The 24,685-nt window shown below is 39.3% G+C and overlaps 2 protein-coding genes across 2 annotated transcripts in view; one reads left to right on the plus strand and one right to left on the minus strand.

Moving 5' to 3' along the window:
* The window catches only part of LOC141015799 (rho GTPase-activating protein 23-like), a 101,165-nt gene extending 97,537 nt beyond the window's left edge, over positions 1-3,628 (minus strand). The window contains exon 1 of the mRNA XM_073489990.1: positions 3,485-3,628. Within this exon, the coding sequence (XP_073346091.1) occupies positions 3,485-3,493 (9 nt within the window). The 5' untranslated portion in view covers positions 3,494-3,628. The remainder of the gene's footprint in view (positions 1-3,484) is intronic.
* A 5,728-nt stretch (positions 3,629-9,356) lies between these two features.
* LOC141015693 (uncharacterized) lies at positions 9,357-16,513 on the plus strand. Its single transcript, XM_073489843.1, has 3 exons — positions 9,357-9,621; positions 11,905-12,300; positions 13,788-16,513. The coding sequence occupies exons 2-3, from the start codon at positions 12,114-12,116 to the stop codon at positions 15,032-15,034; spliced, it is 1,434 nt and encodes a 477-aa protein (XP_073345944.1). The 5' UTR covers positions 9,357-9,621; positions 11,905-12,113; the 3' UTR covers positions 15,035-16,513.
* The last annotated feature ends 8,172 nt before the right edge of the window (positions 16,514-24,685 follow it).

Consider the following 24,685-nt stretch of genomic DNA (forward strand, 5'->3'; position numbering starts at 1 on the left):
TCATGTATTACGCTGTAAGGGGAAGTTCAAGTAGGAAGACCACTAACTGTCTTCACAAGAGGCTCCAAATCCCAACTTTGATCCATTGATTTCACTGGGCTCTGTATGCAGACTACCCTCTCATCCAATTTATACTCTATTTTGTATAATCTGGTTCTGTTTCCAGAAAAAACAACTATATAGGTTGAGTTTGAAAACAACTTATTACGAACCATATTTATGTTTGTTGTTTGGCAGCGACCTCTAGTGGCCATAGTAATTATTACGCCAGCAAAGGAGGCAGTCAGGAGAAGTAGTATAAAGAGTTACAAGTCAGCATTGGAAGGAGGTCGGGGATTAAACAAACACAGGACTTTCACCCAGGTTCATGTCCATTGTGAAGCCAAAAGTCAAGGTTATTTTAATTTACTAACATACTTAAGTAATGTCATGTAAATAACTTAAGTTACCTACAAAATGTACGTATATACCTTTGTAATTGAAGTTACATATGTTACATAGTTATTTAAAACCAAACCATGATGTTTTTCTAAACCTAACCAAGTAATTTTCTTGCCTAAACCTAACCAAACTGAGACCATACGTTGGAGGTCAGGCGAGGTCAGTTTTTGGGAGTCACTGGCAAATTACTTATTCATTCGTTTTGGTATGAGGATGTGTTGGAAAAATCGGATTCCCCTTCAAGACACAGATAGGACATTGATATAGATTTTTTTTTATTATCTCCAACTCCTATAATACGTCTGCTTGTATTATTAATAAAATGTTGTCTTTTGTATTTAGATGGAATCAGATCAGTACATGTCATTAAAAGTTCAGTTCAGATTAAAGTCTCCCCCTTCTCAAACAATAATAAATATTTAATCAGCTAAAAGTGCATTACATGAGTCATACTGTAATAAAAGTATAATTAAAGTATAGACTAATACCATTGTGGTCTATTAGTCAAATCCCATCTGATGATGCATGTTTGTTTCACAAATTGTTGGAAAATTCATCAGTTTTAACCTGTCTCATATTTGTTCCAGTAAATGTGTTTGTCTGTCCACAAGAGCAAGAGCAGGATATCCTGACGTTTCCACACACACACAAATACACAACCTCCAAAAACACAATGCACCTTTCACACTCACTCAGCCTGACTACATAGTTTCTCCATTATCCTGCCGGGCAGAATGAGCTGTTCCACCCTAACACACTCAAAGCCTGCTCTATCTTTAAGGATAAACTGTCCTCTATATCCACATTTCCATAAAGACCTCACAGACCCCCCATGCTCTCTTTTCTTACTGTCTGTCTGATTCATCAACTGTGAATAGACCATACACCCTGACCATACACTGTCACAGTCTGCACATACACACACACAACACAGACAGAATAAACAGCATCACTTGAGCCGATTGGCTAAAAATACACAACCTTCCTTTCTCTCAGGGAGATACCCTCTCCCTCATAGAGACGAGCCCAAAATACTCCCCTCTTCATTTCATTGGGTTTTGTTGCACTTGGTACACTGCGGTTCCTCCTCTGAAAGCCCCAAACATACACTTCACTCATTTTCCAATGAATGATAGACGCTCTTCTTCCTTTTCACCCAGACGTCTTTGGGTGTATTTTTGGATAAAACTACACTGAGACTACATCAAAAGTCTCTGCTTCAACTGAGACACTATAGATCCTCCATATTAGCACAAATTATTGTTTGTATCAGGTGTGGTCACTGAAAGGAGATCCTCTCAACAAAGGAACTCACAAATTAAAACTTTAAAATGTAAAACTGTCAATAAGCAGCAGGGGTGAGTGCTCCTTTCAATACAAAGCTGATAGGAACAAAGTTCCCATGAAGTCAAAGTCGATGTTAAACTGTTTTTATTCTTAGTCTAAATCTTAGCTATCCGCCAGTATCAGGCCCAACAATGGCAAAAAAGTTGTTTTGAAGGTGTTCTGAATGGTATTTTAGAGTTTGTAAGTTCCCCGAAAACAATGCTGAAGTGTAGACTGTTTACTGCTGCTAAATGTAGCTGAGGTTAGGTAGTTAGCTTGTAGCCGTGCAGCTAAGTTAGCGGTCCTATTTGCTGACTCAGTCACAGGGGTGCCAGGAGCCAAATTGGGCAAGAAAAAACACGTCAGTACTGTATTCCCTGTCATCACACTGGCCTCCATCTTCTTGGAGGCTGTGTTGATCATCCCCGTCTGGCAGTGTTCACTGAGAGCTGCCAGTCTGCCTAGTGTTGGCAGACCGCTTGCTCCATGGTGGGGGGCCATTTCAAGGGAACTTTCAAGGGTCAAACAGGGCTGGATTATACCCCCCATACATTGGTGTTCTCCGGGGAACATGTATTTTTGCTAGTAAATAATGATGTAGGTACTGTAATATGGTCATATTTGTCGTAAAGGAGCACACACCATAAAGGTGATTGCTGATTTTTATTCCCAGGTTGGTGGGCCACCAACCTGGGAATGAAACTCAGCAATCACCTTTATGTTGTGTGCTCCTTTACACTCAACAATCAACTATCTCGATCCTGAATCTATCACATGCATTAACATACACACGGCCAATCCAGCTATCAAAACAAAGAACAGAGAAACTCAGACCACCATTACACCATTACTCCACTACATCTTTACATAGCAAATAGTGTTTTCTGCTGTATTAATGTTCGAAATCTCATATACTGTACTTAACCTTTGAATTGGTGTGTATTTGGAATTGTTCAATAGCTAATGCTAAGCATACTTAGAAATACATAAAATGTATCAATGTACGTAACTGTACAGTATGACTTGCCACAGGAGTTGACAACATGCCTCCCAGCAACATGGGCTCACAGTCAGCTGACGCCATAGGAAACACCCACAAATATAATGTCTAAAAATTGTCTTATTCTATTTTGAACAATGTAAAAATATGCATAATAATGGAAGAATCATTGTATTTGTTTACACACACAGTTAGGAGAATTCACATTTCAACTGTAAAAGTCCCACAATAGCAATGCTTGTTGTGATTTAATGGTTGATATTGCCAATCAAATTTGAAATTAACTGAACCAGCACAAAGTATTTGTCGCACAGACACCCAGGGGTCCGGCATCCTGCGGCAGTTTCCCGCTTTGCTCACTTTACAGACATTAAGCTAACTTCCCAACATATGCCACTTTTAGCCTTCTTCTTCTGTTGTTGCAATTACTTTGAGTTGTTCTGCAGAGATGCAAAGTTACTCACAAGACTCTCCTTGAGTGTTTACAGCTCTGTCAAACACACGGCTAATGCCTGCATGTTTCTTGACAGTGTGAGAGGAAGCAAGAGAAAGACAAAGAAAACACGAGGGCTATGATAGAAACTTCAGCTGAACCCAGTGAGTGTGTTGATGCATTTCAAATATCCCTGTTTCAGTTATATTCCAGTTTCTGCTCTGCACCAACATGCATGCTTTGTGTGTGTGTGTGTGTGTGTGTGAGAGAGAGGCTCTCCTCACCTGGGCCATGGTGTTCAGCAGGACTTCGGCTGGCTCCAGCTCCTCAGCATGGTTTGTGAAACCTCAGGTTGGTTCTTGGTAGATGATGTTGGGGTTTTGATGATAGAGGGGTGTGGTGGGAGTTCACTTCAAAAACACAGTGCAGTGTTGTATGTCTTGTGTCGTTGATGTGTCGCAAACCCACGCGCTCACACACACACACACACACACACACACACACACACACACACACACACACACCACCTCCTCCTCCACCTCTATGACAGCACTGTCTTCTCAAACGCTCGCTCTTGGAAATACAGTACTCCTCTCTCCTTGTCTTCCCCTTCTTCTCACTCTCCTTCCCCTTTTCTGACCACGACCTTTCTGGAATCCCCCCTTTTTTTCTTTTCAACTGATACAGAAGGAGAGAATATATCAGAGGAGCTTGTATCCCTTTAATTCTGCCCTCCACGCTCCTGTCTTCCCTGCTTCAGTATGTGGTTGGTTGTAATCTGGGCTCACACTGCTCACTGCCTCTCCTTTTCCTCCTCCTCTCGCTTGCTCTGCTCTGTCAGCTGCTCCCCCTCCTCCCCCTTCCTCTAAAACCCTCCTGCTTTTTCCCTCCCTCACTGTACACAGCATTAGTGAGAGACAGAGGGAAGGGGAGGGTGGAGGGATCAGAGGGATAGAGTATGTGTGTCTGTGTGTGTCTGTGTGTACCATGTGATCTGCCGGTGTAGTAGGATTCCCCCAGCAGCTGTCGCACTCATTCCTTCATGGTGCTTCACTATGAGCTTCATACACTTCCATTGATGACCAGTGTTGGTAAACTGTCAGTGGAGCAGGGATACTTAAAACCAGCTGAATCCCTGCTGCAAAGTGAAGCACAGAAAGAGATTTACTGTCATATACTGTAGGTCCCACCCCAATGAGGTAAGGCATCTGAGGGAACAATGTGGGGAAATCTGAACAGAACATTTTTTTTTAAATTTCATAATAACAATTGATCAAATAACTGTGTAAAGAGAAAGGGGGCACTCATATGCCTCTTTCACACATTCTCAGTGAATTACTGGGACAAGCTATTAGGTTAGTGATTTTCAATATTCACACATATTGTTCAAAAACATTTCACTTTTCACCTCAAAAAATTGAAACTTTCACGGCGGATGTCAGATAGATGTATATACTCTGCCACAATAAGTTTGCATAAATGAATCAGCTAACTGATTCATGAATGTCCTATATCTCCTTTTATGCTTTTTTTCTAAGTGAAAAGTTTTTAGCTAGCTAACACTGGGGGACATCCCTCCATTCCGAAACACCTCCATTGCGAAACCCCTCCATTCCGAAACACCCCCACTCCGAAACACCACTGTTCCGAATCCGACTTGGGGTCCATGTGTCGTTTGACAAAATATTTCACAAAACTGGCTACGCACCAGGCAAGCCAACCTCCTCACTTCTTTTTAAACATGCATTGTTGGTCTTTTTTTGTCTTGATAATGCTCCACTAGGATGTAAAACCAGAAAATTATCTTTTCTTTCATGTTAACGGTGGCGTGTCTATCTATCAGAACATTCTTGAAGAAAGAAGATTGTTACAGTGAGAAAGGTCCAGAGGGACCAAAACATCAGTAAAATGAATAAATTGTGATGCTGAGTAAACAGTGTTTCGGGATCTTCCTTTTTCAAGACTGAAGTGACACTTTCCAACATCAAAGCTGCATTTGAGTTAGTCGGATGTGTGAATATCTTCTTTGAGTATCTATCATAAAAAAAGTGCATTTCCTTGTGTTGAACACTATCTGTCTGTAATTACGGACACATAACTGTGTGGAAACGAGGTGTTAAACCAAATGTCTACCTTCTGGGCTTGTGGACGGAGCCTCTGCAGACTTCAGTCGTCCACAATGTGATGTGTTCACTGTCATCACATCAAGTTTACAAAGACATGGGACTGTCAGGTGGTATAAGATGGCAATAGACAGGCCCTAACACTACAATAATAAAACGCATTTTAACATCTATAGCCTTATATATGCCATATATTTTTACATAGTTTTGTATTAGATGTGGTTGAATATTATTAACATTTGAATAAGGTAATTGTTCACATTCACAATTAGTTTTTCTTAGTTTTTTCGGTCCGCAACTGGAAAAACTTCAAAGTAACGTCCCTATTGCCATATATTGTGGGTAATTAAGTCAGTCCAGTGAAGTCTGCACCCTAAGTGCACTCTCTGGCTCTCTCTTTCATCAGATGGATGTAACCCTTTACGTCCCTACAAATACACCAGCAATTTCCCTGAAATGTTACTAGTGATAAACCCACAAAGAATGATTACTTAATTCTGTTTTCCTCTGCTATACAGAGCTTTACTGTTTTGATTCAATCTTATCACTTTCAACAGCTTTTGTTAGTTAGCAAAAGTTGATAAATAGCTAGTGAATGGTGGTATCAAGATGGTAACCTCAGACTTGTGAAAGATCTCGTGAGAGGGGTCATTTTAACCCAAACCATGATCTTTCCCTAATCCCACCCCTTTGTTTGTGTGCTTAAACCTGACCGGATCTTAATCACAGCCTTGTCACATCATGAAACATCATACATTTGGAGAACATAATAAAGCAACAATGTGTACAATGCCAGCAAAATATGTGCTCACCTTCTCACATTGACCATACTGAACATGGTTGGTGGGGACCAAATCAGACCTAAAACAAGAGATTGAAAGTACATTTGTTGGTGAACGAAACATGACTCCAACTGAACGCTAATGTTGCTACAACTGTACATGTCTGCAAGAACTCTTTGCTAATGTTCACCCCAAAAGCTTATTGTTTACAGCTTGTTCCATTACCCCAGTGGTCAAAAAATGTATTTGCTGAATTCTGGAAACATGGCAACATTTCTACAATGTCAAACACGGCAAAAACACAACTTTACTTAAAACTGAAGGGGAGCACACCTGGAATGGTGGTAATAATTGCAATGATAATGTACAGAAGACAGGAGAACTGTATGTACACAGCAGATCAAAGCAGAAGCAGGAAGTGGGTCTGTTGACTGTGATTGATGTTTACAATGGATAATTTTTGGTTATAATTTTACTCTATAGCTTGGTTTTCTCTTTCAAAAAGTGTGGCTAATCTAGCTTTTTTAATGTACAACCTATCTGATGGTTTGACTGCTCATGTTCCTCATCCTGGCTTCTTTTTAGTGGTGTTGTGGTACTGCCATCTTATATTGTGGAGCTGGATAAAGGACAGATCCAAGAAATATTTTTTTTGTCACTATCTTTATGTGAGATAAAGCATTTACAACATTTTCATACATTTTTCAGGGAATAATGCATGGATCTTGAATCTGGCGTACTTATGTGACTGGTATGAATGAGTACAAAAGGGGACTGTTGTGCTTGGTAGAGGTATGCACTCTACTGAGTGCTATTCCAGTAAGGAATAGGAATGATGCTAAAACTATTTCCTCACCAAGATCAGACAACTGCAAACTTTCTTTTTCTTTCACTAAAAGGAAAATTGCCACAGACACACATTGCTTTGTCACAGAATTGATGTGCTATGTTCATCAGAAATATATGGACACAGCTTTTGTTGCAGTTTTGCATTGTACTTTTGGTTCAGAGCCATTTGCGACAACAAATTGTAACAAACTGGAATTATAATTTATTTATTTCTATGTCTGTTCTACTCCTGAAATTTCCCAGGAAATGTTTGATCACATGTTTTGCCTCATTAGGGTGGGAAAATCTTTTGAACAGCAATGAGACCATGGAACACCATAGCTCTACACTAAAATCTAGAATACCCATACTAACATGATAACTGCTGCATACAAATGAATAATTGCTGTGCAACCTTATGTGAAACCTGATCAAAAAGTTGTATTGTAGAATTCTGTTTCAGGGTGTCCTACTGATAATTAGTGCAGTATTGACAAGTTTTACAATAACTAATCGATCAGACTATGTAATTTCAAACAGAGACGGCAGTTAATACTGACTGGACTAATTTGATTTTTCGTTCTGACTGTTAACTTCAGGTTTAGGTTCAGTCAGTTTCATTGTAGAGGCCAATTTGTCACATCACTGCAACGAAACAAAGATAGAAATCACAGAATATTGACCCATTTGAAACATGGTAACCAGTCTGTAACTTAATTGAAATACACATCAGAAACATGGTTACACACACATGTAGAGTCATTCTATCCTTGAGGAATGAGGAAAAGGACATCCTGTGGCGCTTCCCCTGAGCTGTATAGCTGGAAACTCCCACCCCACAACAACAGGAACGAGCAAGCTGGCCCGCTGCAGCGGCCCACTGTTCTCCACTCCACAAATCACTCTCATTACTCCTGTTTGCACAGTAGTTCAGTGCTCACAGACACGTGGCCTGGAAAATAAACATCCACCAAAATTATTCAATTTATTGATTTTCTGCCTGTTATTTCTCTGCTGGTTTCTACTCATTATTACTACTGGACACTACAGCACTGTACACATTTTTAACCTCTAGTATAGCTGAGTTTAAAGGGGCTGTATTTAAACAAGCTGTGACTTTACCCATGAATTGTTTAGTGCACACAGTTTTATCAGATGCATCAGGTAGGGTGAAACTGTTGCTTAGTACAGAAACTAGCAAAGTGAATGGCACCATCTGCTGCATGATGTACGTAAATGATCTTGAATGCACAGAGAGTCCATTGAACCTACAGTCAACAAACAAAATAAACATAAAATAAACTTCTGGCAATTGCAGCCATAAATCTAAATCATGCATTTTACCATCAAACATAAAAGACGATAATAAGAGAAAATGGTACGCTTCTGCATTGTTAAATAATTTATTTTTCAGATGCAGGGATAGACAATCTCAAGGATTGTCATGTCTAGTTAAACCTATAATTTGAATAAATTACATTTGCTGTGTTTGGCTATCTTTCTCCAATGTTGGTAAATATGATTGGTATTTCTGGTGACCTACATAATAAGACAGTGGTTCTACCTCTATTCTATCAGATGAACTCACATGGGCCTACCCTTTTACCCATCATGCTCCACATATGTCCATTTGAATAGATTTTTAAACTGGATATTATTTAACACATTACAAATATGTATTATAATTTGTAATACACTTACAAATATATATATACAAATAATAGTGTTACAATATTTTTCATACAACAGAAAAGTCAGTGTGCTGGCCAAGTTTGTATTTTTACTACTAGTGGCTAAAGCCAGCCATTCCATTAACCATTACCTCTAGCTATTTCAACAGATAACTATTGTTAACTGAATTGTTTGTCCATTCATTTCACTGATATATGTTAACTATTTATCCATAACTTTTAGATAACTATTTCACTAATTAATCTATTACTTATGGCTATTTATTTTAAATGTTAATCAATAACTTCTTCACCATTTGGCTATCAAATACTTTTCATTCTTTTTCAAATGTTCTTTCATTACTTTTAGATAACTATTTTAATGGCTTACTTATTAGGCTACTTTTTGCTATTTCAACCACGTATTCATAACTTTTAACTAGCCTATATATTTCAATCATTTTCCAATTAGCATTGCTAATTAGGCCCTATGTATCTCTTGCTTAGCCTACCTACTAATTTTGGCAACTGGCACCTGCAGAAGTACCGCCTGGGGTACAAGTACATCTGCACCAAGGGCATCAATTTGTGTTGAAAAGCGGTGGGGACATAAAGCTGAGATAAAAAATTTGAAGTGTTCGCCTGCTCTGATTTTTTTTTTCTACATCTGCTAAAATAAAAGTGTGGAGCTATTCTGGATTTGAACAGTTGGCGGCGGTGTTGTTATTACTGCAATGTCTGTCGACCGAAGAAGAAGAAGCTCTGTTATGTTTTTAGCATTATGACTCCTCAACTTGACTGGACACTCTACAACGTATAGCTTGCTAGTTTGCTCTGGAACTTTTGATACTTGGCAAACTGGCTGCACCTTAATAAACTAAAACTAGCAGACCACAGCCTGTGTCGTCCAGTAAGTCCTTTGTTCTTATCACAAGAAGCTAGCTTGCTTCCCTTAGCTAAAGCTAACTCTGCTAATTCAACAGGGGCTGAAAAGAAAACCAGCGACACTGTTAGCTGGGTAAGCACTTCAATTTACCGATGTTCTGGTTGCCAGAAGATGGAGACCGCTCCAAGTATGTTGAGGTTATGTTACATTAGCTCTTTAGGGTAAATTATCTCCGACACGAAGCGTTAGCTACAGATCATACTCAGCCAAACTTCGTTAAAAGTTCTTGCACTTTTTGTTTTCTTAGTTGCCACTAAATGTACATAACGAACATACAAAAAGTCTTAATTCTGAGGGACTCTTGCCAATGCGGTGTACATACGGTTAGCTAAACCATGAGGAATTGTTTCGTCATAATAGTCAACACCAAGGATATATAATAAGTGTTAAACAAGACTTCACTTTATCTAACGTGTAAAAATGTAGCTGAACCTGCGTGTATAAAGAATCTGATGTGCCAGTAGCAGCCTAAATAAAGTGTTTTCTGTATTATTTAGTGTTTAATGAATCAGGTCTTTGACATAGCCTGCAAACATTAGTAATTTATCACCAGTAAACCTACATTTACAGTAGATTTAGTTTTTGTCTCTGTATATAGCTTCTCCGTGTAATTGGAGGAGAAAGCAGGTTCTAGCTTTCCCCACATGAATATGAAAAAGACAATAATGCTTTCATATTGTCTTTTTCATGAATAAACAATGATGTCAAGTATTTAGTCCCAGTTTTTAGTAAGAATAAAACCAACAAAAGTTTAGATTTTGGGACATAACAATAATCAGTAAACTGATAAGAAATATAGACTGCAATGCTTTAAGGTTGTGCTGTCTCACAATTTCTCTCGTTTGTGTGAAAGGAATGTGGGAGCAGTACAGTGTGCAGTTCACACACACACACACACACGCACAGACATACAGCACATGTGTAAAATGTACATAAAATCCTGCTACATGCTGAAAATAATCTACAGACACACACACACACACACAGACATACAGCACATGTGTAAAATGTACATAAAATCCTGCTACATACTGAAAATAATCTACAGACACACACACAGACATACAGCACATGTGTAAAATGTACATAAAATCCTGCTACTTTGTGTGAAAGGAATGTGGGAGCAGTACAGTGTGCAGTTCACACACACACACACACAGACAGACATACAGCACATGTGTAAAATGTACATAAAATCCTGCTACATGCAGGATTTTATTTTATTGGCACGTGTGTGGCCAAAACAGTTGTGCCCTGGAGCCCTGTTTCAGAGAAGCTGAACAAAACCAGCAAGATACATTTTGTATCTTTGCTTGACTATCAAAATTTCTGTTGATCAACAAATCAATTAAGCAACAGCTTCATGCTGTACTCTAAAAACTTTTAGTGTGTAAATATAACCCTTCTCAATATTTCTTTTATGAGTACCCAGTATTGTTAAGAACACATTGTAAGATTCAGAAGCTTTTCTGCCAAAGGAATAGGGCTAGGTGAGCCCAGGTGTGAATGGTTATTAAGCTGTCTGGGGAGGGAACTCAGTACTGCATTGTCAGTGGGTGTTGAAGTAATGTCGTAGGCCACCTCCTCTGTTCTGAGGGTGTTTTGTCTCCCCAATGTACTAACAAACAGACAAAACAACCTCTCCATAAACGAATGGCACAACACAGGAGGGCCAGACTCACGTCAAGACTCTGCTGTCCATTTACATCTGAAGGAGAAAAATCATTCCTTTGAGGACAACAATGCGAACATCTTGTCCAGAGAAGACAGATGGTTTGAAAGAGGAGTAAAAGAATCCATCTATGTCAAACTGGAACCACCGTCTTTGAACAGAGGAGGTGGCCTAGGACATTACTTATCACCCACCTACAATGCAGCACTGAGTTATCTCCCCAGACAGCTTAACAACCATTCACAACCATTGTACAACAATTTACACTTGAAGCCTTCATAGCAGTTGAATACTGAATATCTTCAGAACTCTTCAATTTATCTTTTTCAGTTCCCTAATTTTCTTACGACATTTGCAGTGCTGCCCGACCTCTGTGAACAGGCTGCAGTTACATTCTTTGCTTTGAGAGGATCATAAAAGGTTCAGACTCAAATTCAAATCAATGCTCAGGGTTGATTGAATTGTCATTCTCAACAAAGGTTTATACAGCAAAATGTAAGTTATAGTCTCTTTATGCTACGCAAGAAAGAAGTAACTTTTTATGGTGGCATGTTGAGGATGAGTTCATTTCAGAGTTCAGAGGCAAAACTCTTCATTTATTTTCGTAGAATTGTCACCCTAAGATCTGAACGAGTTCTCTTCCATCTTAATAAACCCTACTATTACTGTTAAATATCTTTCAGATCTCCAGTTCACTCTTGTGATTATTGCTGCTGAATCAGAAGCTGTCTCCTGCCGGTACAACAGGATGCTATGTTTGCAGACATGGCCAGAGACAGGTGGGATCTGAGGACGCAGAAAGTTTAGGTGGAGCTGAGGAGCGATCAGGAGTGACAAGGACTCAGGGGCTCATGTCTACTTTATAAGCTTTCACTGTGGAGAGCACTTCAGCATGGTGAAGACAGCAAAGATGGAGCTGCTGAGAGCACTTGTCAGTGAGTGCCTGTCTGCAGCCGCCCAGGAGATCTTCAAGATTGTAGAAAGAACCATCATCGAGTATGAAGAGGAAATGTCCTGTTCAAAGTGGGTGGTGGACAGCCACCGCAGACTGCTGGATGTTGCTAAGTCACACAGTGAAGGTCAGTTTATCACACGTTTGCTTTCTATAAAGGAGGAGAAAACTGTATTCACAAGCTAACTTTGGATTAGAGAAGTTCATTTTTCAGATGCTTTTGCACTGGAATGCATCATTCTCAGGTGGAATTCAAGGAGACACGGGATGTGTTACAGATGTTGTCAATAAAACATGACTCTTCTGTAAGTAAATGACAAAAGTAACATCACTTTTTAAACATTCTTTACCTAGTAACCTACAGTATATTAATAACCTGTGTTTTTGTTTCGTCTGATGATGTCGTGATTGTTAAATATTGATTGTATCTGCAGCCTGGTAATAAGAAGTTAAGGGCTGCAATTGAGGATTTTTTAAATATCAATTAAATGCAGATTATTTTCATAATTAATTAATAATTGTTTTAGTCTTTAAAAGGTCAAAGCCTTGCGGAAAAATGCACTTTCTTCAGATTTCTTCTTTTGTCCAACCAGTAGTCCAAAACCCTGCTTCGTTTACTGGCATTAATTACAAAGAAAAGCAGCATTCATTTCACATCTAAGAAGCTGAAACCAGCAAATTTTACAGTCATTTTTTTTTTCAATTCAATGATTAATCAATTATCATATTAGTTGAATAATTACATATACTTTAGATTGGCTGATTGACTAATCAAAACTGAAATAAAACTGAAAAAGATGTTAATGACAACATCTTAATGGTGAATCTGGGTGCATTTAAAACACAGTGAGTCTGATCAGAGAGAGCAGGAGCCTGATTTATTGAATTTAAGCGTTTCAATCATTTCTTTGACAAAAATGTCAAAAATGTGCTGGTTCCACCTTCTTCAATGTGAGGATTTGCTGCTTTTCTTTGTCATTCTGAGTCTTTGAGGACATATCTTCGGCTCTGGGAAATTGTGATGAGAATTTTTCCTGATTGTTTTTTTTAAAAAAAACACTTAATCAGTTAACAATTGATTAAACAATTATTCATGAAGATAACTGGCAGATTAACCAATAATGAAAACTAGAATCGCAGATGTGTGCATGCCTCTGCCAAGGCCCAACAGTCCCCTTTAATTCAATCAAGCCATGTCAATATCAAATCTGCTAGATCCAGATTTTTATTTGGATCCATATCAAATTGTACGCACTCACAGATAGCAGCCACCTTAATGCACCTGATTTTTTTCATTGAGATCCATGCATTATTTGCTGAGAAAGTAACAAAAATGTAAAAAAAAAAAAAAAAAAAAAAAGCCAAATTTAAAGGAAGTGTGAAAAAATATCCTCGATCCGTCCTATTATTTGGATCATCACCAAAAGTTAATGGGGTCTATTGTGAGCTGAGACCCATCCTGGAGGTAATAATCGTTAGTTGCAGCCCCAGTTACATGCTGTTAGCGTGTTTTATGGTTCAGTTACATTTTACAACTCACCCCTCAAAATTGTCCAGTAGTGATCCAATTCATGAAAGCCTTTGAAATAAATGGTGTCCTGTCATTTGCTTCAGACTCTCTCCAGATGTCTGCCACAGATGTGAAGATGCAGTCTGGTCAAAAGCAGCCTGCTGCCAGTGTGAACATCAGTGTGAGCTGGAAATCAGAAAACACCACATCAGAGCAAACAGAAGACAGTCCCAACATGAACAACACTCATTCAGACTCCTCTCCTGCCAGTGATAATGATCAAAGTGACCAGGAGATACTGGTTGATATAGAAGATGATGATGTGAAGCAGGAGTGTGACCTGAACATGCCTTTGCATATTCTCAAAGTGAAGAAACCATTCAAATGTCCCGTTTGCTTGGCTGATTTTTCTTCCAAAAAGACAATGGTACGACACCTCAAAAGGCATCCGGAGGACAAATCCTCATCGTACCAGTGCCAGTTCTGTGACCGCAGCTACTGCCACAAGTCTGAATTCATCATTCACACCAGGACACACAAAGGCGCCAAACCATACAAGTGCCAGGACTGTGACAAAAGCTTTGAGCAGAGGGACAGTCTGCTACTTCACAGACAAAAACACACTGAGGAGAAACCATATCGGTGTTTTAGTGAAAACGTGGAGGCAGATATTCACCTGACACCTGGCAGGAAGATTGGAGAAGAGCGGGACTCCAGACAGGAGGAGTCTGTCATTAAGACATTTCCTCTCACTATCACTCCCTATGATAAGAGTGAGTTTGATCAGGAGTCTCTGCAGCCCCTGTGTCTATACCAGATCCAGACTGTTGCTGATATCGATAAAGAAGCCTCGGCTGCAGTTCCAGTTGATCACATTAAAACTGAGCCAGGTGAAGCTGATGGTGGACTATCAGACAACATCACAGATGATCAGCTGCTCCTTTCAGTGAATCCAGGTGAACAGGCTGAAGGTGAGATGGAGCCCAAACATCTCAACATAAAAAACCTCCCGCCGACGAGACCTTCAGGAAAATCCACTGAGCTCATCATTCAGTTTGAAGCAGGGACGGCACAGAAACCCTACAAGTGTCCTTGTTGCACTAAATGTTTCTCCTTGACTAAGACTTTAATAAGACACATCAAGATCCATACAGAAGACAAAACATATCAGTGTCCGTTTTGTGGGAGAAACTTCTGTCAGAAGTCAGACCTGGTCAATCATACAAGGATACACACAGGAGAGAGACCATATCAGTGCCAAGAATGTCACAAGTCCTTTGCTCAGAAAGGAAACCTGATGGTTCACATGAAGAAACATGCAGGAGAGAAATCGTATCAGTGCCAGCTGTAGCTATAGTCAGAAGTCATCCTTTGAATGTAACATGCAGAGCCACATGCTCTATTATGTGGAGTTTGCAGGGTCGTTTTCAAACCTAAATACCTTTTTTGGTACTGAAATGTGTCTTTAGCTAGTCAAGAACTGCATGATTCATAATCTTGTGAACTTGTTATGTTATCATATAGTTCTGATTTAAATCAAATGTTTGCCAGCTGACAAAGCTCATAACAACAATGCAGTCATTTTTAAAGCTTTTATGTTGAGATCACAAATCATTAATTAATTTATTTATACAGCCCAAAATCACAATCACATTGCCTCAGTGGGTTTTACAATCTGTACAGTGAGCAACATCCTCTTTTCTAAGACCCTCTAGTCGAGTAAGGAAAACTTGCCTTGTTGAAAAAGAAACATATTAACAGGGGAAGAAAGATGGAAGAAACTTCAGCAAGAGCCACAGTGGACTTTATTAGCCTATACCATTCACAACACCCACTAGTGTAGTAGTTTACTTTTCCCTATGACAACAGGAGGTTGTAGCCCACTGGAGAGTAACACATCTGCCTTGAGTTGATCATTTCATCTAAGACTATTGTTTTATTCTGCCCTGTCTCTACACAGAATAGATGATTCAAGCATTTTACAGAAGTCACTGGAATCACTGAAGTGTCTCACAAGTGTGTCACTCTAAAAAGTCTGTGTGGAAATGAGCAAAATGTAACAATCTTATTGTTATGCTTATCCCTTACAATAGCCATAATGTAAAACCCTCATATAAAATCAACAGGGTTAGGGTTCAAAAAATGGCAAAAGTTTGTAAAAAGTTCATATGGTTTGCTTTGAAACTCCTAAACCCAACACATATCCAAAATGATCTTGTTATCTTGAGAAGTCAGCTGTTTTGCTACATTAAAAGAAGAAAGAAAATGATCTATGTTTTCTTGAGATAACATAATAGTTAACTTGTGATTCTGCGATAATGGCATTATAAATAATTGTGCGTATGGCCATTACAGGCTTCCATACTTTACAGTTACACTGTATACACACATTTAGCATTGCAATTCAATACACCAAAGTAACAGGGCCATACCAAATACAAATACAAAAATGCATTTTTAGATTACATTGTATGGTACACACTCATATAATAGCACAATTACCTGCATGTTAAACTACATTATTTTTGTGGCCTTGTAATTGAGGTAGTGTTGTCATGATACTGAAACTTCTAATTGCGAAACAATACCTTGAACAATATGGATGTTCTATTCAATGTTCTATATCAGGTGAAGAAATAACAAAAAAAAGGGGGCATTACATTTTAGATTTCTATTAAATGATAAATATAAATAAGGCATGTGTACTGTGTGTTATGCACAACAACATCTAAGTTAATTTCTGACCATAGTCAGAGGAGTGGAAGGAGGCCGGCCTATGTGGATGCTGCAGCACTGTGTGTCACACTGCTGTTGGAGAGAAGAGAAAGTGAGAAAGCACACCTGGTACCGATTCATGGATATAGTCGAAAATGAGTATTGAAACCATTTCAAAAATTCAGAATCAATAGCCCTTTTCACACAGAGACTCTGCATTATCGGCACAGCAAAGGCTCGCCATTTCTCCGCCTTTGTTCACACTGAACCAAGCAGCTCTGGCTGAAAGCTGCACCAGTGTGTCAATTCATATAGCACTCTGGCGCTGTGGATCCAAAAGAGACGTGACAGTACACATCATGACGTTGACATCTGTGTGGTTTTTTTCAACGCGTTTTCCCCGGTGTCCACCTGTTAATCTAAACATGTATCGGCCAACTGTTTAAAATCATATGGATGCAGTTATAATGTGTTGTGATTGAGATCCTGACCCACTATGCATCATGGAAAGTGTCAAAGTTACGTTTTTCGCTCTAAATTACATAATTACATAATCACTATCAGTAAACAGCGGACGCTGTCTGACTCTCTCACTCGCTGGGATAGATGCTGTTTTCTAGGGGAAAGTTCACTGAAGTCTCGCTGATGGTCGTGGTGTTTTTTTAAAGACAGTAACTACAACAACACAATAGTAAAAGGAGACAAACACATGGTGAGTTAAAGTTTTTTTGCCAGGGACAGACACTGTTTTTCGGGCAGAAATGTGACGAAGAGTCGGTAGGACAGACAGGATGACAGACACTTCTCCACGTATAACTGCGGTATTTTTTTCCTCATATAAGTTGCCAAAGACACTACCAGTTACCACATTACTGTTGTTTGGTCCTGTCACGTTGCTTTGCAGGTTGAAGTGTGGGTCATTTGTCTTTTATTTGATGATTGAAGGATCTGTTTAGCTGTCAGACTGATCACCATCAGACCGACACACCCCTGATCTGCGCCTTCGGCTTTTCCATTTACACAGAAGCCGGCTCGCCTCTGCTACAGCTCTGATACTACCTCCAGAGGCGCATCAGACCCGCAGCAAAACTATCCCCCCTCTCTGCATCTGTGACTTTCACACAGACGACGATGCGGAGAATGTGCGCATGATTCCCACACTGAAAGGGCAGTGTGAATGGGGCTAATATGTATTGAATGAGGAAAGGGGAGTAGTCTCCCTGTTTCCACAAGAGCAGACACTGGTAAACAGTTTCTGAATCGTGTATAAACCCTGGCTCCAAATTATTAGGTCATACAGAGATATGAGGCTGAGGAGAGGACGGAGATTAAACCTATGTTGTAACACTTTGGTAGAAGATACTATGTAAAATGTAGCAAACTCATTAAAAACAGTACAAACTCAAATAACGTTATCTATCCTTCATCACAGACACACACACACACACTCATCAAAGCCAGTTTAACACTAGTTAACATGAGCTGCCAACATAACAGTAGGTATTACAGCTAGTAACATTTATCCTTAACAAAAACCCCTGTGCTAAATACTGCGTTTACTATTTGTACAATATCATATGTAGTACCTGTCACTCACACACGACTAACATAAACGCAGCATCTGACCTTGCTAACGTTAAACAGCTGCAAAAAATAACTTGTCTTTTAACATGTTTTTACATTTCTAATTTGTGCAATAACTTCATACGTTGAACATTAGCTGCACTGAGCTGTGATTGCCTACCTGTTTCTTCTGCCGCGCCATTGTTCAGATACCATGTTCTTTTCTAATTAACTTTGACCTAGATCTCGACTTCATTGTCCTCCATTTGCCTGTGGTGGGTTTAGGGGTTTAACTGGATGTGTACATGTTATGCTTCAAAGGTCAAGAATCAATGTTCAATCTCAAAATGTGATCGTTTTAGACAGAATTTTATTTAGTTAAAGTTCTTGTCCTGTTGGTTGTTTTTAGACAAGGTTCACAATTAAAAAAAATGTTAGCTTATATTATTGAATGAAAAGAAAGGGAAACCTCTGTATTATATCAGCACTATAATTCTATATATACTCAGCTCTATTTGTCATTGTGGATGGTGTTACTGGTGAAATACGGTTCATGACACTTCACAGCCATCACTTTCAGTAAAATGTCCTGATTGTCATGTCAGTATTGTCTGACAGGCTAATGTATTCAATATGGTTAACTGTGGTCACCCAACAATGAAATCCGATAAATGCATACATAGCAGCTGACAGTGTGAGATGCTGAATTCAACTTGATCTGAATCATGGGAATTATTTCAAATCAAAGTATGGCATAGGCATGGCATTCTAGACAACTTTTCTGTGCAAGCATGTGTTTGTGTAGGAAAATTGTAGAGGAGAATTGTAGGAGAATTGTAATTGATTTTTGTTTTGCCTGTATTTTAACTTTACAAATCCCATGAAGTGTTATATTATATATATATATATATATATATATATATATATATATATATATATATATATATATTATATATGTTATATTCAAAGATTTGTATTTATTATAATGTTTTTAAAAATATATGATTATGTTTTGTAATTTATTTTTTTTTAAAAATGTGTTAGAAATTTGTTTCTACATAAAATATGAAAATTACAGTTTAAATGCAAGTTTCTGTCTAGTGCTATAGAGTTTGTTCAGTGTTTTCCTAGGAAAGCTACTGTGTATACAAGCCGGTGACACAGACATTAGGTGCTCTAAGAGAATTTGACATTTGTGCTTGTTGCTCAGCCACATTGTCAATTCTTTATTCCTTATTTATTATGTGGTTTCACATTGTAATTTAGAGAGAAACAGAATATGACTTTATCTAATCTTGTTGCCAAAAATGAGAATGATGCCAACCCCAAGGTACTTTTCTTTTCATCGACCAGAAGTGATAAATAATGCTCGTCATGCTCTTGTTAGTAGACATTAGAGTTTTATATATTCTAATATATTTTACAACAATGAAAGAAGGCTCATAAATGTTTGCTGAAAGAAAGACGTATTGCATTATCTAGCCACACCTCCAGGACGAGGGGGAGACTCCCAATGACTGGCAATCAACTGGGAGCAGGCTGGCAGTCAACTGGCAGCCGAAAGGCCTTTGGTTGGAAGAGGAAAATCAAGGTGGCTGCATCTGTATATAAATTTCATATAGAAATACAAAAAAAAAAATCATGAACCTGTTTCAGGAATTCAAAGGTGCTTCAACAAAAACCTGACAGTAAAATGTGCAAGTGGACAGAACAGTGGGAATGTCTTCTTTGACACAAGCAATCATGTCTGATGTCTCTATATAACATTGTGTTCATTGACAGGTACTAAAGTCTGATAATTTGTCGTCAGAACGTGCAAGACCAACTAAAGACAGCAATATCAGCAGTCTAGATAGACACACTGAGCTGCCTTGTGTCTGTGAATTTCCTAGATGGATTTGTTTTTTTGCGGAGATGCATAGGCTACATTTACACATGTTAATGTGGACAAGCATGAAATCTGTGCTTAATTTGTGAAAGTGAAAGGAAGTCATGATACACAACATCTATTAAGACACCAATGGTGACAACCTTTTTCACAGCATGTGAAAGGTGTAGGACAAGCGTGTGTTGCTAATAACTAACGATGGATCTTTCCTTGTAAGCTGACAGGGAGCTAGAGATAGGTGGATGAAGCCTTATCAAGCTTTAGGGATTTCTCCCCATTTATGCTGAAAAATGACTTGAAGCTTTGGGGCATTGAATGCTGCGAGCACAGTGATATCTGTTAGTTTGCAGAACTTTGAATCCCTTCAAAACTGAGGCCAAAACATTGGGCCTCATGGAGCAACATTCTCTTAAATTTCTCTTATATTTTCTATTACTTTTTTGCCAAGAGAAAAAAAATCACCTCCAGATGCACCAAACATTCTTACCATCCAAATTAGCTCTAACCCAGGTGTGCTGAATGATGAATCCCACTTGATCATAAATTGGAGGCGCATGGCCGATTGTTTGTAATAAGCATAGGTAATGCCCACTAACCACCATATAAGGGCAGGTGTTGTGCAGTGTGCAAACAGCCGACACTGGCACAGCGATTGGAGAGATGCCACCATAAAAGGGCAGTAAGACAAGGGAGAATGTCAGCAGCAGTGAACTTGAGGTATTGTTAATAAAAAAAAAAAACAATAAATCTTACATGTGTGATCTTCCACAGTGTCAGCATTGGCGTTACAGGAACGTCAAAAACACAGTATCTTCAGCACTCGGATTGTGCGCTCCATGGAGCAGGTGTGCACAGTGTTTGTAAGAGCGCTCCTGTCTGGTCTGGGGATTTGCCAGGGGGGTCATCAGCCATGGAATAAGGGCATAACCTTGGTCACCTATATTACATTTTTATCAAACTGAGTTTCATAAAAGTTAAACTGGATGGTAGTTTTTAGAATTACAAATCATTTACCAATCAGCGACCCATCTCCACCAGCTCCTTGAGCCAGACGTATCCCCACGGAACTATTCTGCAGCACAAAGGAGTCGTGTGCTCCCCCTGGCCAACAGGCCACCACATTCAGAAAGTGGCAGTTTGCATCATATATTATTTTGACATAATTCTCAATTCCTCAACCTAAAGCTGATACAGCTTTAGGTGGAGGAATGGGAATGGATCTGAAGAGGGTGCTTTGATCCGTATATGCATGCAATTTACAACACCAATGATATTTGGCGCTACAGCAAAATAAGCGTTCTTAATCTCTACATGCTGTTTAGCAGTGTACGGGAATGATATGTATTGGGGCATGAATGATATTATCGCTTTCAGTACTCTCAGAAGCGCACGACTCTGTGAAGAGCCTGACCTGTTTCCTATCTCTGTGCGCCGAGTACTTGGAGGTACGAAGGAGGTGTGAAGGCACGGGATTTGACTGGCATGTTCGCCTAAATTTAGGCTCCAGGTTATCTGAAATGATTCAGCAGCCATTCATCTGTCTCATAAAACAGTTCTGTTCACTCTCTGCGTAAGGCCTGGTTTGCCAAAGCATCTAGTAGCAGTAGGTAAGCCATGATTCAGGTGCTGAACGCACGCAATCATCCCAGGGTTTTTATAGTCTTAATTAGGATCAATTGACCAATAGTATTTTAAACCACAAATGACACAATCCAATGATTAAAATTCCACTGAAACATATAAGCAGATAATCTAAATTTGATTATATTATGTGTTTTTTTATGTTCCTATAATTTAAAACATATGTTTCTGCATTGGACAAACAAATTGTGGACAATTTCTCTTTTCTTGGTAAGAGTGCTCTCGACCACTCTTACAATTTTCTCTTACCAAAGAGAAGAGCAAAAATAAGAAAGCCATTGGTGAATCCCAGAAATCAATCAGTACTAACAAAATAAGACAAAATCTTGGATACTGTAGCAAGTGCCGAGGTGAAAAGAATGTTTAGGCTAGTCAGAAGTGAAAAATAAGCAATAGATTATTTACAGAATATACAGTTGGCCACAAGCTTTAAATTGATAGTTTGGGTAGACTATGTCTGCACCTCTAAATAAAAAAAGAAAAGAAAAGAAATGTTATCAGGGAACATACTTCAATGAATCCAATAGCATCAATCAGTCACACACACAAATAGTAGACCACACTCAGCATCAAAAAATACAACGAATTGCTGCCCCAGTCCCAATAGTCCGATCTTGTCCACCCCAAAAGATAGAGAGAGTCTGTGTGAGATGTGTGGGTATGAATTGTCCAGGACAGGGGGAGAAAAGGGGATTGGGCTGGTGATTGAGTGTGTGAGAGTGTGTGTGAGGGATGAATGGAGAAGAGCACCCAGTTCTATCGTTGGTGTCCCACCACTCAGGCAGACACGTTGCTTCTGGATCCTTCTGGTCGCTAGCTCGCCATCAATGTCTCAGGAAAACCTGGCCTGTATAAACACAAGGCCCACTTTAAACAATCAAACATAATAAATAAATCACAGCTGTGTCACTTCTAGAAATATCAAAAAGCTCAATAGTGAATAAAGTGAAATAAAATATTGAATTCACTTAATACCACTAATATTTTTACATGGCAAAGACATCACTTCCAGGTTAGGGTTAGCATTCCCGTTTCCGCTTGCTAACATTAGTATTAGCGGCTAAGCTAACGGCCCGCACTAACCGCTAAAAATAGCAGGGCTTCACAGTTTAAAGCACACTTTAAATACACATTCCACCCATACACATTTATACATACGTTCGTAAACACATCACATCATAGAAACCTGTACCACCATTACAAGAGCAACAATCAGAGCAGGAAGTAGCAGCTTAGCATGTAGCACAACAACACAGCACTCACCAATTCCGCTGTTCACTCAAGCATACAGTCACTCAACCCAGATCGGCGGCCGCAGACACGTCAAGCTCTGTCCGTTGGCTTCACGCCACAGATACACGCCGCTGCCCACACGCTCGCTCTCTCACACAATCTGACTCTACCTGCTGCTGCTGCTACTACTGCCGTATACAGCCTTAGGGCTGCTCTGATTGGCTCACGAAAATCTCGCGAGAGACACAAGATGGTGACGTCACTGCACAGGTATTTATGACCCGGGTTACAATACAAACAAAAATAACAGAACATTTGCTTGTATATTATGGAAGCGCATTGCATTCACTGGATAAAAAAAAAATAGACCCCTTTTCTCGTAATTACGAGAAAAGATCTCGTAATTACGACATCCTGATCTCGTAAATACGAGATCTTTTCTCTCGTAATTAGGACATCCTGATCTCGTGATTACGACATCCTGATGGGGTTGCTGTTTGTGGTGTAAGCATGCAGCCACATGACCGTACGCAAAAATCCATCAATGGCACCGTTAATACATATTCCATAAGGTTTCAGTTTGTCGTACGAATCGATATGCCATAAGAAGTTGGGGCCTGGGTTTGTGTACAGGCGTCTTCTTAGACAGTTCCGTTGCCTCAGCTGTACTCTTTGAGGATCTAGGATTTTTAACAGGTGCCGCACAGTTCTTTGAGTCACTACCAAACCAGATTGGATGCATTTCAAATGCATGAATTTGTATCCATGAAGCATCCCGTGTTGGTTCAACTGCTCCTGCAGAAACAGAGCGACATCCAGCACGTCAGACTGGGCTTTCCGCCTGAACAATCCTAACGCCTTGAGATGCCTGCGCAGTGTTGACATACTAATTTTAATACCATCCTCATTTTTCAGAAACATCAGTATTTCCCAGTGTCTCAAACCGAGAAGGTAATAATAGCAGATTAACTGCGATAGCGCCATCATTGCCACTGAGAGAGGATTTACAGACGTTTCCTTTTTCTTTATCTTTTCTCGTAATTACGAGAAAAGATCTCGTAATTACGAGATCAGGATGTCCTAATTACGAGAAAAGATCTCGTAATTATGAGATATTTTCTCGTAATTACAACATCCTGATCTCATAATTACGAGATCTTTTCTCGTAATTATGAGATAAGGTGGCTAATTTTTTTTTATCCAGTGAATGCAATGCGCTTCCGTAGTATATCGCTTCTTGCATGAGGCCCATTGTAACACCCCACTTCAAAGACCCGAAAACCTGTCATTTATAAAATCTATGATATTAATTAAAATTTTAATTTTATTGCCTCAGCAGATAAAAATGTTTCCTTGATTTTGATTATGTCTTCCTATTGGACATCACTGTTTTTCTCAATCATTTTCCTCTCTTAACTCAGCAATGTGCATCTCACTTAAAAGTGCAATATGTAAGAACTGGCCACCTGTCAAATTCATACTCTGAACAATTAGGGGGCAGCATATCACAAGAGTAACTGCCAATTGCTACTAAGTTGAGCTGCCCTTAGCCAGCGGTGTTCACACCGCTAGCACAGGGGCTTTGGACTGGGATGGGACAGGGCTAGCTGGTTGGCATGCTAACTTCAGTAGATATCTCTGCAACACAATGAATAGGGATCATAATGTCAAATCTGCTCTTGAAGCTATGGTCTACGATTTGAAAGACTGGTCATTATTATTAACATTATTTAGATGGTGGTTATGGCCCAATAGTACAACCTACACAATGTGAAGAGTAAAAGGAACCAAATAAACCCATTCTCTCTAGCGCCTGCAAAACTGAAAAGAAATTGACCAATAGGAGCCATGCGGCCCGCACGGTTTACGGTTTACGGGGCACATTTGTGTCGCGGGCTGGTGCTACTCAGACAACAGCTGGGACACAGCTGGTCCGAGGCTCATGCAGGTTTAGTTTTCAGC

This window comes from Pagrus major, chromosome 20 (genome assembly GCF_040436345.1).
Source record: "Pagrus major chromosome 20, Pma_NU_1.0".
Lineage (NCBI taxonomy): Eukaryota > Metazoa > Chordata > Actinopteri > Spariformes > Sparidae > Pagrus > Pagrus major.

Excerpts from the sequence above, each read along its gene's own strand:
- LOC141015693 (XM_073489843.1), top strand. The coding sequence starts at position 12,114 with ATGGTGAAGACAGCAAAGATGGAGCTGCTGAGAGCACTTGTCAGTGAG. Across the intron at positions 12,301-13,787 it reads TGCTAAGTCACACAGTGAAG|ACTCTCTCCAGATGTCTGCC; the intron begins GTCAGTTTATCA and ends CATTTGCTTCAG.